The 15,657-nt window shown below is 50.4% G+C and overlaps 3 protein-coding genes across 6 annotated transcripts in view; 1 reads left to right on the top strand and 2 right to left on the bottom strand.

Moving 5' to 3' along the window:
- ACOT7 (acyl-CoA thioesterase 7) overlaps positions 1 to 15,657 on the bottom strand; it is a 192,508-nt gene that overhangs the window by 132,866 nt on the left and 43,985 nt on the right. For 2 of the 3 annotated variants that reach the window (XR_013408990.1, XM_015141617.3), the window contains exon 1: positions 1,563 to 1,729. Coding sequence is in view for 2 of the 3 variants with exons in the window: in XM_015141617.3 (XP_014997103.1) it covers positions 1,563 to 1,705 (143 nt within the window). In the remaining variant the exon portion in view is untranslated. Of the gene's footprint in view, positions 1 to 1,562; positions 1,730 to 15,657 lie in introns of those variants that run through there. The other variant, XM_077977866.1, reaches the window with a different exon arrangement.
- RPL22 (ribosomal protein L22) overlaps positions 1 to 15,657 on the bottom strand; it is a 251,157-nt gene that overhangs the window by 215,973 nt on the left and 19,527 nt on the right. The gene's annotated exons all lie outside the window — the stretch shown is intronic.
- LOC144336769 (uncharacterized) lies at positions 253 to 7,822 on the top strand. 2 transcript variants are annotated; one of them, XM_077978021.1, is made up of 2 exons: positions 253 to 2,741; positions 7,737 to 7,822. In XM_077978021.1, the coding sequence occupies exon 1, from the start codon at positions 1,682 to 1,684 to the stop codon at positions 2,459 to 2,461; it is 780 nt and encodes a 259-aa protein (XP_077834147.1). In that variant the 5' UTR covers positions 253 to 1,681; the 3' UTR covers positions 2,462 to 2,741; positions 7,737 to 7,822. The 2 variants fall into 2 exon arrangements, with proteins under 2 accessions (XP_077834147.1, XP_077834143.1); XM_077978017.1 differs by lacking the exon at positions 7,737 to 7,822 and adding an exon at positions 4,003 to 5,078 and having other exon boundaries at positions 253 to 3,370.

The following is a 15,657-nucleotide window of genomic DNA, read 5'->3' as shown; positions in this document are numbered from 1 at the left end:
GGGGCTGTCCCTGGAGCTCCTGGAGCAGGATGACCTTACACAGTTCCTCAACTCCCAAAACTGCCACCTCCTCCACACAGGTAGCAGAGGCAGTACTGACCATCAACCTCCCAGGGAAGTTGGGCAAAGCAAGTGGGATGAGACAGGTATAAGCTCTTTGCAAACCATGGAGCCCAAGGTTCCCAGCCAATACTCAGCAGAGCTGATGCAGGGACCTGATGCAGGCCATCTGTCTCCAGTTACTTCTTTTTTTTTTTTTTTTTTGCCCCTCTTTCCCCACCTCCGGAGTCAATGGGACCAGAACAGCCACAACGCCAAAGTCAAAGGGGCAGGGCTCCCCTCAAAGACGTTCCCTCTCTGGAAAAGTCAAAACCGACCTTGAGGTCAGGAGAGGCCCTGGACCAGGCCAGAAAATGAGACTGAGGGTCAAGGAGCTTCGATGACCCAGGACTTGTTATATGCCCAGCCTTCCGGGAGATGTCAACATCTACAGGAAAGTAACTTGCTTCTATTGGACTTGGCTTGAGTCCAAGGTCAGTCTGTGATGCTTAAGCCCCAAATGCGAGGAACCCACCACCAAAACAGAAAGCAGTTCTCACTCCTGGTAGTCCATCAAGCAGGACAGGACCCGTCGCAGGCCACAGTGCCTGTGTGCAGTGGCTGAAAATCTAGACTCCTTGCCCTCACTTAGCTCATGCACAAATGCCAGCCTGCTTCTGCTTCTGCCGAAGGGAACTGCAGAGTAACCTTGAGGCTGCCCTCCCCACCTCCCATGGGAAATGAGCTTGTTCATGATCTCCAGCCTCCAGCTTCTCTGGGGGCTTGCATCTATCTACTCAGTAACTGCTGGAGGAAGGGGGGATGCCCTAGAAGGACAACCCTTTGCCTCTATTGTGTAAGATGCTTTCAGGCCCAACAGACCACTGATTCCCTTTGCTTGATAGTAAACTGTTAGAGGCAAACAGTGTTATCTGTTCTTCCTTTCAACACCTGCCCTCCCCCAAACCGAAGCAGTGCACTGAAGACGGTAGCTCTGCAACCTGCTCCCACAGGGGCACCCACCGAGGGGTTCACGCGGCTCTGGGCACCTCCCCTCCACCTCTGAGGGCTTTGGTTAGCGCAGCACAACCGCCGAGGTAACGATCCCGAATCCTCGAGGAGGCTAAGCAGGACCACGGGACTGAGGCTCCGGGATGCTCGGGCGAGGCCCGAGGCGGGGCGGCCCACGGGCGCCGGTCGCCGGGCTCTGGAGCTGTGCACTGACCTCCGCCCGCCCCATCCCTGCCTGGCTTTCTCGCCTAAACGACCCGTGGCGCGGCCGCCGCCCTGGAAATGCGGCCGGGAGGAGCCGGCGGGAGGCGGGCGGGGGCCGCGCGGCTTGTGCTGCATCGCGAGTCGCATCCTGGCCGCGGGCTGGCGGGGGCTCGGGGCGGCGGCGCAGGAGGCCGTGCGGGGAATCGGCGGGCGGGGGCGGCCTCGGCGGGTGGGGACCGAGCGGGACAGGCCGGGGGCGGTGACCGGCGCGCCTGGCCACTGCTGGCGCCGCGCGGGCCCTCTCTTACCGGCAGATCTGGATGGCGGACGGCGTCTCGACGTCTGGGCCCGACATGCTGGGGGCTGCGGAGGCGGATGCGGCGGGCGGCTGCAGAAGGGCGCAGGTGTCTGGCAGGCCCGGCGAGGAATGAATGAGCCCCGGCCGCGCCATAAAGGGGGAGGGCGGAGGTGGAGCGATGGGGCCGTCGAGGCGGGGCCTGCGCGCCGGGGGCGAATCGAACGCGGCCTCCCCGCGCCGATCCCGCCCCCGCGCCGGCCCCACCCCGAGCCCCGCCTCCCAGGCCGCCAAGGCTGCCGCGAGCTCGCGCGGGTGTACGATTCTGGCGGCGTGAGGGCCCAGGCGGGCGCCGCTTCCAGAAGGTTCGGTGGCGGTTGGGCCGCGCCGCTGGGGAGAAGGCCCGCGAGCCGCGGCAGCCGCGTCCGACCCGGTGGCAGTCCGGAGGGAAGCGTCCAGGGCGGCCCAAGTGGCGGAGCGGGGCGGACTTGGGCCCTCGCTCTCCGCGCGGCGGTAAATATTTGTGCTGGGCGTTCCCGGCCGCCCGCGCTGGCGATTCGCTGCTGCGTCCCGTGCCTGGGCGGCCGGATGAGGTCAGAGCGGAAGGCGCGGCCCGGGTGCCTGGCAGTCGGGCCCGATTCCCACCCCCGCCCCAACCCACCCCGGCTCCAGTCGCCCGCATCGTGGCTCTCGCTACGATCGGCCCTAAGAGAGAATGGAAGGCTGTTTCCTGGAAAGGAGCATTGGTGGCGGCTGCTGGGAAGCACACGGGCGCGCACACGGGGATCGGAACGGGCCTTTGGTGCCGCAGCACAAAGCGTCACGAGATGGGGAGGAGGAAAGGCCCGCGCCTGGCTGCAGCTTTTACTGGGAGCGCTGAGCGCCAGCCTGGGGGTGCACGTGTTGCAGTGAGGAGCCCTGAAACATGCGGTGTTTTACTGCACACGATGTGCCGTTGAATGGAGTCCAGGCCAGTCGGGGTCACCAAAAAAAATCCACCAAGAAAAACACCCAAGAGGAGAGAAGCGGTCACCCCCCACGTGCTGGAATGACAGTTTTTTACTTGCTAGGCAGTTTGACCTTTTCCGAATTTTCTGCAGTGCACATAGATTTGTACTTACATCTTTAAATTAAAACCCACGCAACTCCGGCTCCCCAGTGCAATTTGAACAACCCATTTACACTCAGCTAGGTAGCTCTGAAGGAACTGTGCCTCACCCCGGTCACCCTTGAGTTACCAGACCGTGGAGGCAGCCCACAGCATGATCTGTAGCTCGCAGGGGCAGTCCAAGTCAGAACTCTGTGATTTCAATACTTTTATAGTAAGAATTTCGTTTTTCTGTTTTCTTTTTCCGATATAGAGTCTCGTTCTGTGGCCCAGGCTGGAATGCAGTGGTATGATAGCTCACTGCAACCTCTGCCTTCCAGGTTCAAGCGATTCTCTTGCCTCAACGGTGCACCCCGAGTAGCTGGGACCACAGGCCTGCACCACCACGCTTGGCTTATTTTTGTATTTTTAGTACAGATGGGGTTTCACCATGTTGGCCAAGCTGGTCTCGAACTCCTGACCTCAGGTGATCTGCCCACGCCAGCCTCCCAAAGTGCTGGGATTACAGGCCTGAGCCACCTCGTCTGGCCGCAGAATTTTGTTTTCTGGTAAGAATTAAGTTGATGCAAGCATCAAGGGCCCCCAAGCCTATTTAAACACCACCTCTTCCCAACTGAGTCCTGAAATGATTGGAAGCAGTAACTAGATTTGGAGCCTCAGGCAAGGTAGTTTCGTGTTTTTTTTGTTTTTTTTTTTGGATCTTTTGAGACAGAGTCTTGGCTCTGTTGCCCAGGCTGGAGTACAGTGGCACAATCCCTGCTCACTGCAACCTCTGCCTCCAGAGCCCAAGTAGCCCTCCCACCTCAGCCTCTAGCTGGAGCCACAGGCATGTGCCACCATGCTTAGCTAACGTTTATACTTTTTTGTATAGAAGGAGCCTCACCACATCGGCCAAGCTGGTCTTGAACTCCTGGGCTCAAGTGATCCACCTGCCTCGGCCTCTCAAAGTGCTATGATTACAGGTGTGCATCGCTGTTCCCAGCCTGGCGGTTTCTTTACCTGTGCTATGGGGGTGATAAATACTTTCCTGACCATTGTAAGGACTACTTGGCAGGCTGAGTTAGGGCCTTTCTTCCTCTTCCCTCCTCAAACCTGTTTCTCTATACTGCTCTTCCCTCAACTGTGAGTGCAGCAAGAATTTACTGAGACCCCATGCTGCCTGTGTAGGTGTGCTTGCTCCTCTGAGCATTACAAACATTCCATTGTTCAAAATGTTCTAAATCTGCCTGGCATGGGGGCCTGCACCCATAATCCCAGGAGGCTGAAGCGGGGGGATCCCCTGAACCTAGGACTTTGAGGCTGCAGTGCCCTCTGATGGCTCCTGTAAACAGCCACTGTACTCCAGCCTGGGCAACATAGTGAGACTCTGTCAGTTTAAAAAAAAAAAGTTCAAATTCTGATTGGGAGACAAATCAGGGAGACAAAAAGCCGGATTCCAGCCACACGCTGAACCAGAGGGACTCCTAGACAAGGATGGGCCAAGTGGTTTAGAATGAAATAGCCTGGGCCCTCCAGAGTGAGGCCAAAAAGTGACCTGGAACAGTTCCTATACTTTTGGGGAAAGGTGTGGCTACCTTTCCGCCTGAGACAGCATCTGTCCCTCCTGCTCACATCACAACCCCGAAGGTGGTAGAGGGACCCAGAAAGGATAACAGCTCAGCCCAGAGATTATTGTGTACATATTATGCATTGTAGAAAGAAAATAGAGCTCTAGATTATTATTTATGATGTTGCCCTGTTTTTAAGGATGGCAGTGGGAGAGCCCAGTTCCTCGGCAAAAACCTTGCGAATGATTTTGGCCATAGTGCTAATGGATTTACACTGATTTCTCCCCTTCCACAGTCTCACCTTCTCATGTTAGGCTATTTTCTACTTGCCCCTCAAGCTATAGGCCATTTCTATCCCTGCTTTCAGCAAAACATCTCAAAAGAGCTGCTTACACGCACACCCTCTCCCCTCACCTCCCATCCTCCTTTGAACCTGTTCCAGTTTGGTTTTTGATTCTACCAATCTATCAAGGTCACTAATTCCTTCCAAGTTGCTAAATCCGATAATCTGTTGTCAGAAGTCATTTTCCTTGACCTCTCAACGGCATTGAGCAGATGTGACCTCCTCTCCTGGAAGCGCTCCTCCCTTATGTCCATCTTCCTCCCTCCCTGGCCAATGCTCAGCCTGCTCTGCTGGCACTGCCTCCCTGCCTCCTCTAGGAACTTTAGACAAGCCCCCAGCAGTGCTTGAACTCTCGAGGTCTCATTCTGTCTCATCACCTTGGTTTTTTTTTTTTTTTTCCTTCAGACAGGTTTTCATTCTGTCACCCAGACTGGAGCACAGTGGTACAATCAGCTCCCTGCAGCCTCGACCTCCTGGGCTAAGATGATCCTCCCACATCAGCCTCCTGAGTAGCTGAGACCACAGGCACACACCACCATGCCCAGCTATTTTTTGTATTTTTTATAGAGACTGGTCAGGCTGGTCTCGAACTCCTGGGCTCAAGCAATCCACCTATCTTGGTCTCCCAAACCAAAGTGCTGGGATTACAGGCATGAGCCACCATGCCTGGCTGTCTCATCACTCTAAATTTTTTTCTTTTTTTTTTTTTTTGAGACAAAGTCTTGCTCTGTAGCCCAGGCTGGAGTCCAGTGGCGTGATCTCAGCTCACTGCAACCTCCGCCACCTGGGTTCAAGAGATTGTCATGCTCCAGCCTCCATTGTAGCTGGGATTACAGGTGCCCATGTTAATTTTTGTATTTTTAGTAGAGATAGGGTTTCAGCATGTTGGCCAGGCTGGTCTTGAACTCACGATCTCAGATGATCTGCCCCGCTTGGCCTCCCAAAGTGCTGGGATTACAAGTGTGAGCCACCACACCCAGCCTATCTCATCACTTTAAGTCCCATCTGTATAATACATATCTCTGGCCAGCTCAGAGCTCTCCCCTAAATTCCAGATCCATGTATCCCCTTGTCTGCACCAAATCTCACTTTGGTTGCATGGCAGGCACCTGACACTCATGTTGTCCTGATGCCCCTCAGAACTGGCCATCCCAGGAAATTGCAGTCCCTTCCCTCCAGTTGCTCAAGCTAAGACTCAAGGAGTCACCCGTGACTCCCTCTCTCCCTCACACCTCTCATCCAAACCATCAGCACACCCTGCAAGTTCTGCTTTCACAATGAATCTGGGATCTGACCAGTCCTCACTGTGGCATTCAGAGATCTGCCCCACAGCCACATCCATGCTTCTGACCTCGTGAGCCCTCTCCCCTGGCTCACATAGCTTCAGCCACCCTGAGCTCCCAACAGTCCTCGAATGTGCCAGACATACCTCAACAGGCTTCACACTTGCTCCTCCCTCTGCCTGGACCACCCTTTACTCAGGCAAACATCACCTTTTTTTTTTTTTTTTTGAGACGGAGTCTCGCTCTGTGGCCCAGGCTGGAGTGCAGCGGCCGGATCTCAGCTCACTGCAAGCTCCGCCTTCCAGGTTTACGCCATTCTCCTGCCTCAGCCTCACGAGTAGCTGGGACTACAGGCACCCGCCACCTCGCCCGGCTAGTTTTTTGTGTTTTTTAGTAGAGACAGGGTTTCACCGTGTTAGCCAGGATGGTCTTGATCTCCTGACCTTGTGATCTGCCCATCTCGGCCTCCCAAAGTGCTGGGATTACAGGCTTGAGCCACCGCGCCCGGCCAACATCACCTTCTAAATAAGGCCTTCCCCAGCCATTCTCTATTAGGCCCGTTGCAGTCTCCCCACTTTTCTCCAGTACTCCCAGTTTTCCTTAGCACCTAACACCATTTAATACATACTGCACCCATCTGTTTATCACCTCTCCCCCAACTAGAAGGTGTAGGGCAGGAATTTTTTACTGTTTTATTCACTGCTGTATCCCAAGCTCCAAGAAGAGTGCCTGGCACATAGTAGGTACTCAATAAATACTTTATGAATGACTTCATAGAGATAATTATTATACCAACAGCAGATATTAATTCATAATATTTATACTAATTAGAAATATTCACAAACTGTCACTTTAAACAATCTTTAAATATTTTAAACAATCTTTAAATATATGGTTTAAATAGGGCTGGGTGTGGTGGCTCACGCCTGTAATCCCAGCACTTTGAGAGGCCAAGGCAGGCAGATCACAAGGTCAGGAGTTCAAGACCATCCTGGCCAAGATGGTGAAACCCCATCTCTACTAAAAATACAAAAATTAGCTGGGTGCGGCAGTGCGCACCTGTAGTCCCAGCTACTCGGGAGGCTGAGGTAGGAGACTTGCTTGAACCCAGGGGGCGGAGGCTGCAGTGAGACAAGATCACACCATTGCACTCCAGCCTGGGCAACAGAGCAAGACCTCATCTCAAAAAAAAAAAAAAAAAGACTCACTGCAGCCTCTATCTTCCTGGCTCAAGCAGTCTCCCACCTCAGCCTCTCAAGTAGCTGAAACCACAGGCACATGCCACTGGCTGTTTTTCTATTTTTTGTAGAAATGGGGGTCTCACTATGTTGCCCAGGCTGGTCTTGAACTCCTGGGCTCAAGCAGTCTTCCCACCTTGGCCTCCCAAAATGCTGGGATTTCAGGTGTGAGCCACTGTGCCTGGCCAGGAATCATAATATTGAGGAAAGGGAGGAAGATATAAAAGAATCCCTGGCGGGGCACGGTGGCTCACGCCTGTAATCCCAGCACTTTGGGAGGCTGAGGCAGGTGGATCACGAAGTCGGGAGATCGAGACCATCCTGGCTAACACTGTGAAACCCCGTCTCTACTAAAAACACAAAAAATTAGCCGGGCATGGCGGCGGGTGCCTATAGTCCCAGCTACTGGGGAGACTGAGGCAGGAGAATGGCGTGAACCCCGGAGTAGAGCTTGCAGTGAGCCGAGATCCCGCCACTGAACTCCAGCCTGGACGACAGAGCGAGACTCCATCTCAAAAAAAAAAAAAAAAAAGACCGGTCTGGCCAACATGGTGAAACCCCTTCTCTACTAAAAATACAAAAAAAGTAACTGGGCATGGTGGCACATGCCTGTAGTCCCAGCTACTCGGGAGGCTGAGGCAGGAGAATCGCTGGAACCCAGGAGGCAGAGGTTGCAGTGAGCCGAGATCACACCTTTGCACTCCATCCCGGTCGATAGTGCAAGACTCCGTCTCAAAAAAAAAAAAAAAAAAAAGAATACCTATAGTGTCGTGCCATGCACGCAATGGTCTAAAACTCTGTTAGGAGAACATAAGTTCTATAAAGAAAACAAGGAAATGATTATCACAAAAGTCAGGATAGTAGGTACCTTTTAATGGGAGCAAGAGGATTGTGCTGGGGGATCACCTGGGGGTCGAGAGTGTTCATGTTTTCTTGACCTGGGGAATAGTGTACATGCTTACAATAAATTTTTTACATTGTACATATGTTTTATGCATTTTTATGTTTATGTTCCAAATTTTTTAAATTAATGGGGATATCTGGGATGTGAGGTTATGGTCCATTTTCTTTCTTTCTTTATTTTTTTTTTTTAAGACAGAGTCTCACTCTGTTGCCTAGGCTGTCGCTGGCACGATCTCAGCTCACTGCAACCTCCACCTCCTGGGTTCAGGAGATTCTCCTGCCTCAGCATTCTGAGTAGCTGGGACTACAGGCACGTGCCATTACGCCCGGCTAAATTTTTGTATTTTTAGTAAAGACAGGGTTTCACCGTGTGAGCCAGGATTGTCTCCATCTCCTGACCTCGTGTTCCGCCCGCCTTGGCCTCCCAAAGTTCTGGGATTATATGCGTGAGCCACCGAGGCCAGCCTCTTTCTTTATATTTTTAAGGAAGTAGTGAGCCTGCCTGGTGGTTAAAGGTGTGGACCATCCAGTCAAAATTCTGTATCATAGCTTTACTTCCTACCCGGGCAGGTTACCTACCCACTCACTGGGCAGGTTGCTTCATCAGTAATGTGATCATAGTGCTGTGAGAACTGAACAAGCAAGGGAAGACATGCAATTAAGCATTCTAAAATATTAACTATTAGTGTATATGACTCCATTAAACATAATAAATGTCAGTTTTTGAACTAAAGATTTGCTTCTTGGCCGGGCGCGGTGGCTCACGCCTGTAATCCCAGCACTTTGGGAGGCCGAGGCGGGAGGATCACAAGGTCAGACCAAGACCACGGTGAAACCCCGTCTCTACTAAAAATACAAAAAATTAGCCGGGCGCGGTTGTGGGCGCCTGTAGTCCCAGCTACTCGGGAGGCTGAGGCAGGAGAATGGCGTGAACCCGGGAGGCGGAGCTTGCAGTGAGCCGAGATCGCGCCACTGCACTCCAGCCTGGGCTGGGCGACAGAGCGAGACTCCGTCTCAAAAAAAAAAAATAAAAATAAAAATAAAGATTTGCTTCTTGTGTAACCTTGAGTCTACAACTCAGAGCTCTAAAACAGAGGAGGACCAGGCTCGGTGGCTGACTCCTGGAATCCCAGCACTTTGGGAGGCCAAGGCAGGAGGATCACTTGAGGCCAGGGATTCAAGACCAGCCTGGGCAACATAGAGAGACCCCATCTCCACAAAAAATTAAAAAATTAGCCGGGTGTGTGGTGGCTCACGCCTGTAATCCCAGCACTTTGGGAGGCCAAGGCAGGCGGATCACGAGGTCAAGAGATTGCAACCATCCTGGCTAACACAGTGAAACCCTGTCTCTACTAAAAATACAAAAAAAAAAAATTAGCCGGGTATGGCGGTGGGCACCTGAAAATATTTAATTTCACCCAGGCTAGAGTGCAGTGGCATGATCACAGCTCACTGCAGCCTCAACCTCCTGGACTAAAGAGGTTCTCCCACCTGAGCCTCCTGAGTAGCTGGGACTACAGGTGTGCACCACCAACCATGGCCAGCTAATTCTTTTGATTTTTATGGAGACAGAGGTCTCAGTATGTCATCCAGACTGGTCTCAAAGTCCTGGACTCAAGTGATCCTCCTGCTTTGGCCTCCCAAAGTGCTGAGATTACAGGCATGAGTCACTGTGCCTGACCTAACCTAACCTTTAAAGTCAAGTGCTCTGACCCCAGAATGAACCACTCCAAAGAAACCTAAAACTCATAAACGACCCATTTGAAAGCAGGACCCATAATCCAAGAGGGAAAGTCAAAAATAAATGGGTCATTTCCCGGAGAAGAAAAACATCTCTATGTTTAGACATACATTCATTTCCCAAAAGCAGCATTTGGAACTCATCTCTTTGGCTTTAAGTAGGTCAAACTTTATATCTAGAATTATAGCCATGCCCTGGTGCCTGAAAATTAATGGGGTTAATGGGAGGAGATCTTCTAAGTGACATGACCTGGCCGGGCACGGTGGCTCACACCTGTAATCCCAGCACTTTTGGAGGCTGAGGTGGGTGGATCACGAGGCCAGGAGATCAAGACCATCCTGGCTAAAACGGTGAAAACCCGTCTCTACTAATAATACAAAAAAATTAGCCAGGTGTGGTGGCGGGCGCCTGTAGTCCCAGCTATTCGGGAGGCTGAGGCATGAGAATGTCGTGAACCCGGGAGGCGGAGCTTGCAGTGAGTAGAGACGGCGCCACTGCACTCCAGCCTGAGCGACAGAGCGAGGCTCCGTCTCGAAAAAATAAAGTGACATGACCTGTGAAATTCTCCGCGTTGCTTCCCGTAAGCCGCAAGGCGCTGGGTCTCGCGGTCTGTGGCCCTCTGGCTCCATCTAGGGGCCGAGCAAATTCCCAAGCGCTGGATCCAGCGCCCGACCCGGGCTCCCACCTGGGCATCATCTCGCAGGGCGGTCTTGCTACAAATCACAGTAAACGTTCCCTCTCTCAAATTTTTAACAAGAACTCCGTGATTAAGACAAAAACCACACAGCCAAGGGTAACTGTATTTTTCCTTATGATAATAAAAAGCTGAGGTATAATTATATGTTTCTCAAGGGCCTTGAAGAAAAATGATGTTGATTTTATGCATCAAGTAATTGCTGCTTGAAGAGCTAAAGGGTCCTCATGTCTTGGAGAGAGTCAACGTGAGCTCTGCACCAGTGTGACTGTGGCCAACACACTGGAGGTGACTGCTCCCAGCCCGCAGCCCCACCCAGCAGAGGCCGGAGCCCAGGACGGTGCCCAAGTCGCTTCCTCACTGTTGGTGAGCAGGCTCCCAGAGAAAGAACTGCCTTCCAACCAAACGCCCACCAGGCAAGGGAGATTTGGGTGAAATGGGCACACATTCATCTTGACACCTAGGATCACTCAGAGAGCAGAACTACCTTTTACCCTCAGCAGGACAATAACTCAAGTTAGATTCAGTATCAGCGGGAATGACCTGGAGGGAGTTCCTAACTGGTGATGAGGTGGCTAACTAGTTGAGTAAAAATGTTATAAATTATAAACCAAGGGGTCCGGAGTCCTACAGCCCAAACCCACCTCTAGGCACCTCCTGGCTGTGTGGCCTTAGGTAAGTTCCTTGACCCCTCCGCCCTTCAGTTTTCTAATCTGAAAATGGGGCAGTCTACCTTGTCAAGTTTGTGTAAGGATTAGACAAGTTACCAGGTACACATCAGAGCAGGGCCTGGTGCATAGGGAAAGCCTGGTAGATAGTAGCACTATTACACCTAATTCATAATTAGCATTCTCAAGGGCCAAACAGGCATTTATTGAGCATCTTACATACATCAGGCCCTGTGCTGGGCACTAGTATCTTCACCTATGATACCACACAGTACAGAAACCATCTGGGTATTCATAAAGTGCACATGCAGAAAAAATGCACAAATCGTAATTGTACGGCCTAATGCATGATCATAAAAGGAAAGTACCCATTAACCCGTCCCCAGATCAAGGAAGACATCACCAGCACCCCAGAAGTGCTTCGAACTTGCTTTCTCCCACATATGGGGACCTCTTCTCCCTAAAGGGAATAAGCATCCACTACGTCAGTGCTGTAGCGTGTAGTAGGAATTTGTGCATGCTTGTTGCTGTACAATGTTGCATTGCGTGAATAATGAATATAAGGATCTTTTCATTTCTTTTTTTTTTTTTTTTTTTGAGATGGAATCTCGCTATGTCGCCCAGGCTGGAGTACAGTGGCGTGATCTCGGCTCACTGCAAACTCTGCCTCCCGGGTTCACGCCATTCTCCTGCCTTAGCCTCCTGAGTAGCTGGGACTACAGGCACCCACCACCACGCCCAGCTAATTTTTTGTACCTTTTAGTAGAGATGGGGTTTCACCATGTTAGCCAGGATGGTCTTGATCTCCTGACCTCGTGATCTGCCCTCCTCAGCCTCCCAAAGTGCTGAGCTTACAGGCGTGAGCCATTGCGCCTGGGCTGCATTTCTCTCATTTCTTTTTTGGAGACAGAGTCTCACTCAGTGGCCCAGGCTGGAGTGCAGTGGCACAATCTTGGCTCACTGCAACCTCTGCCTCCCAGGTTCAAATGATTCTCCTGCCTCAGCCTCCTGAGTAGCTGGGATTACAGGCCCCTGCAATTGTGCCTGGCTAATTTTTGTATTTTTTGTATTTTTTTTGTTGAACATGGGGTTTCACTATGAGGTTTCACCATGTTGGCCAGGCTGGTCTCGAACGCCTGACCTCAAGTGATCTGCTTGCCTCAACCTCCCAAAGTGCTGGGATTACAGGCATGAGCCACCATACCCTGCCAAATTATGATTCATTTAATGTCTGTGGCATCTATAGTGACTCCCCTTCTTCATCCCCAATATTAATAACTTGCAACATTTCTTTTTTCTTTAGTAATCAAGCTTAGTGTATCAATTTTATTGATGATTTAAAGAAATCAGCTTTTGGTTTCAAGTATTTTGTCTATTTTCTGTTTTCTAGATTTCTGTTCTTTTTATTCCCTTCCTTTGACATATTTTGGATTTAATTGGCTCACCTTTTTCTAGCTCCTTAAGCTGGAAGTTTAGATAATTGCTTTTTTTTATTTTTATTTTTTTGCGACAGAGTCTCACTCTGTCACACAGGCTGCAGTGCAATGGGGTGATCTCAGCTCACCGCAACCTCTGCTTCCTGAGTTCAAGTGATTCTCCTGCCTCAGCCTCCTGAGTAACTTGGATTACAGCGGTTTCATCATGTTGTCCAAGTTGGTCTCGAACTCCTGACCTCAAGTAATCCACTCACCTTGGCCTCCCAAAGTGCTGAGATTACAGATATGAGCCACTATGACCGACCAGATCATTGCTTTGCTTTGCTTTGCTTTATTTGTTTGTTTTGAGACAGAGTCTCGCTCTGTCACCCAGGCTGGAGTGCATTGGTGCAATCTTGGCTCACTGCAACCTCTGCCTCCCAGGTTCAAGCGATTTTCCTGCCTTAGCCTCCTGAGTAGCTGGGATTACAGGCACCCACCACCATGCCCAGCTAATTTTTGTATTTTCAGTAAAGACAGGGTTTCACCATGTTGGCCAGGCTGGTCTCAAACTCCTGACCTCAGGTGATCCACCTGCCTTGGCCTCCCAAAGTGCTGGAATTACAGGTGTGAACCACCACACCTGGCTGATAATTGCTTTTAGATGTTACTTTTTTTCTTTTTTTTTGAGATGGAGTTTCTCTCTTGTTGCCCAAGCTGGAGTGCAATGACGCGATCTTGACTTACCACAACATCTGCCTCCCAGGTTCAAGTAAGTCTCCTGCCTCAGCCTCCCAAGTGGCTGGGAGTACAGGCATGTGCCACCATGCCTGGCTAATTTTGTATTTTTAGTGAAGACGGGATTTCTCCATGTTGATCGGGCTGGTCTGGAACTCCCAACCTCAGGTGATCCACCCGTCTGGGCCTCCCAAAGTGTTGGGATTACAGGCATGAGCCACCGCACCCTAGATGTTACTTTTCTAGCATAATCTTTTACAACTCTGAATGTACCCACAGGCCGGGCGCTGTGGCTCACGCCTATAATCCTAGCATTTTGGGGGGCCAAGGCAGGGTGATTGCCTGAGGTCAGGAGTTCGAGACCAGCCTGGGCAATATGGTGAAACCCTGTCTCTACTAAAATACAAAAAATTAGCCTGGCGTGGTGGCATGCACCTGTAGTCTCAGCTACTCTAGAGGCTGAGACAGGAGAATCGCTTGGACCTGGAAGGCAGAAGTTGCAGTGAGCCAAGATCGTGCCACTGCACTCCAGCCTGGGTGACAGAGCAAGATTCCATCTCCAAAAAAAAAGAAAAAACTCTAAATGTACCCGCTTGCTTTAGCTGTATCCCATAAATCTTGCTATCTTGTATTTTCATTTCCATTTAGTTCATAACATTCTCAAGTTTTCCTTGTGTCTTTGACTCATTAGTTATTTATAAGTCATTGTTTAATTTGTTTAATTTCAGGCCAGACAGGGCGGCTCATGCCTGTAATCCCAGCACTCTGGGAGGCCGAGGAGGGCAGATTGCTTGAGGTCATGAGTTCGAGACCAGCCAGACCAACATGGTGAAACAACATCTCTACTGAAAATACAAAATTAGCCAGGCATGGTGGTGCATGCCCGTAATCCTAGATACTCTGGAGGCTGAGGCAGGAGAATCACTTGAACCCAGGAGGCAGAGGTTGCAGTGAGCTGAGATGGTGCCATTGCACTCCAGCCTGGGCAACAAGAGCAAAACTCCGTCTCAAAAAAAAAAAAAAAAAAAAGGGCCAGGTGCAGTGGCTCACACCTGTAATCCCAGCCCAGCACTTTGGGAGGCCGAGGCAGGCTGATTACGAGGTCAGGAGATCAAGACCATCCTGGCCAACAAAATTAAAAACCATCTCTATTAAAAATACAAAAACTTAGCTGGGAGTGATGGCACACACCTGTAGTTCCCAGCTACTCGGGAGGCTGAGGCATGAGAATCACTTGAACCTGGGAGGCAGAGATTGCAGTGAGCCGAGATCAAGCCACTGCATTCCAGCCTGTGTGACAGAGCGAGACTCCGTCTCAAAAAAAAAAAGAAAAAATGTGTTTAATTTCCAGGAATCTGAGGATTTTCTAGCTCTCGCTGTCTTTTATCTTTCTTTATAATTATTATTATTATTATTTTTATGGAGTTTTGTTCTTGTTGCCCAGGCTGGAGTGCAGGGTACAATCTTGGCTCACTGCAACCTCCGCCTCCTGGGTTAAAGCAATTCTTTTGCCTCAGCCTCCAGAATAGCTGGGATAGCAGGCAAGTGCCACCATGCCCGGCTATTTTTTAAAATTTTTTATGTATTTATTTTTAAATTTATGTATTTATTTATTTATTTATTTTGAGACAGAGTTTCACTTTTGTCACCCAGGCTGGAGTGCAGTGGTCTGATCTTGGCTCACTGCAACCTCTGCCTCCTGGGTTCAAGCAATTCTCCTGCCTCAACCTCCCGAGTAGCTGGGATTCCAGGCGCCCGCCACCATGCCCAGCTAATTTCTATATTTTTTAGTAAAAACCCAGTTTCACCATGTTGAAATTTTTGTATTTTTAGTAGAAACCCAGTTTCGCCAGACTGGTCTCAAACTCCTGACCTCAAGTGATCCACCCGCCGAGGCCTCCCAAAGTGCTGGGATTAGGACCATGCCCTGCCAGTTTCTGGCTATCTTTCTGTTGTTGATTTTTAATTTAATTCTGTGTGGTCAAAGAACCTACACTGTATAATTTCAGTTCCTGTAAGTCTATTGAGACTTGTTTTATGGCCCAGCAGATGGCCTGTCTTTGGTGACTGTTCTACAAGCCCTTCAGAATGTGAATAGAGTAGCTGATGTTGGGTGTAACATTCAAGAATGGTCAATTAGTCTGAGTTTATTGATAAGGTTGTTCAAGCCTTCTATACCTTTTCTGGCTTTCTGTCTACTTGTTTTATCACTTACTCTGAGAGGAGTGTTGAAATCCCCAACTATAATTGTGAATTTGAGTATTTCTTTCAGGTACCAGTTTTTACTTCTTATATTTTGAAGCCCTGTTACTAAGTGCATACACATTTGGATTTTTTTTTTTTTTTAGACGGGACCTTGCTCTGTTGCCCAGGCTGGAGGGCAGTGGCTTGATCGTGCTCACTGCAGCCCCAACTTCCTGGGCTCAAGCG

The sequence above is a fragment of the Macaca mulatta genome, chromosome 1, assembly GCF_049350105.2.
Source record: "Macaca mulatta isolate MMU2019108-1 chromosome 1, T2T-MMU8v2.0, whole genome shotgun sequence".
Taxonomy (NCBI): Eukaryota; Metazoa; Chordata; class Mammalia; order Primates; family Cercopithecidae; genus Macaca; species Macaca mulatta.
This window is presented reverse-complemented; position numbering and strand designations above follow the sequence as displayed.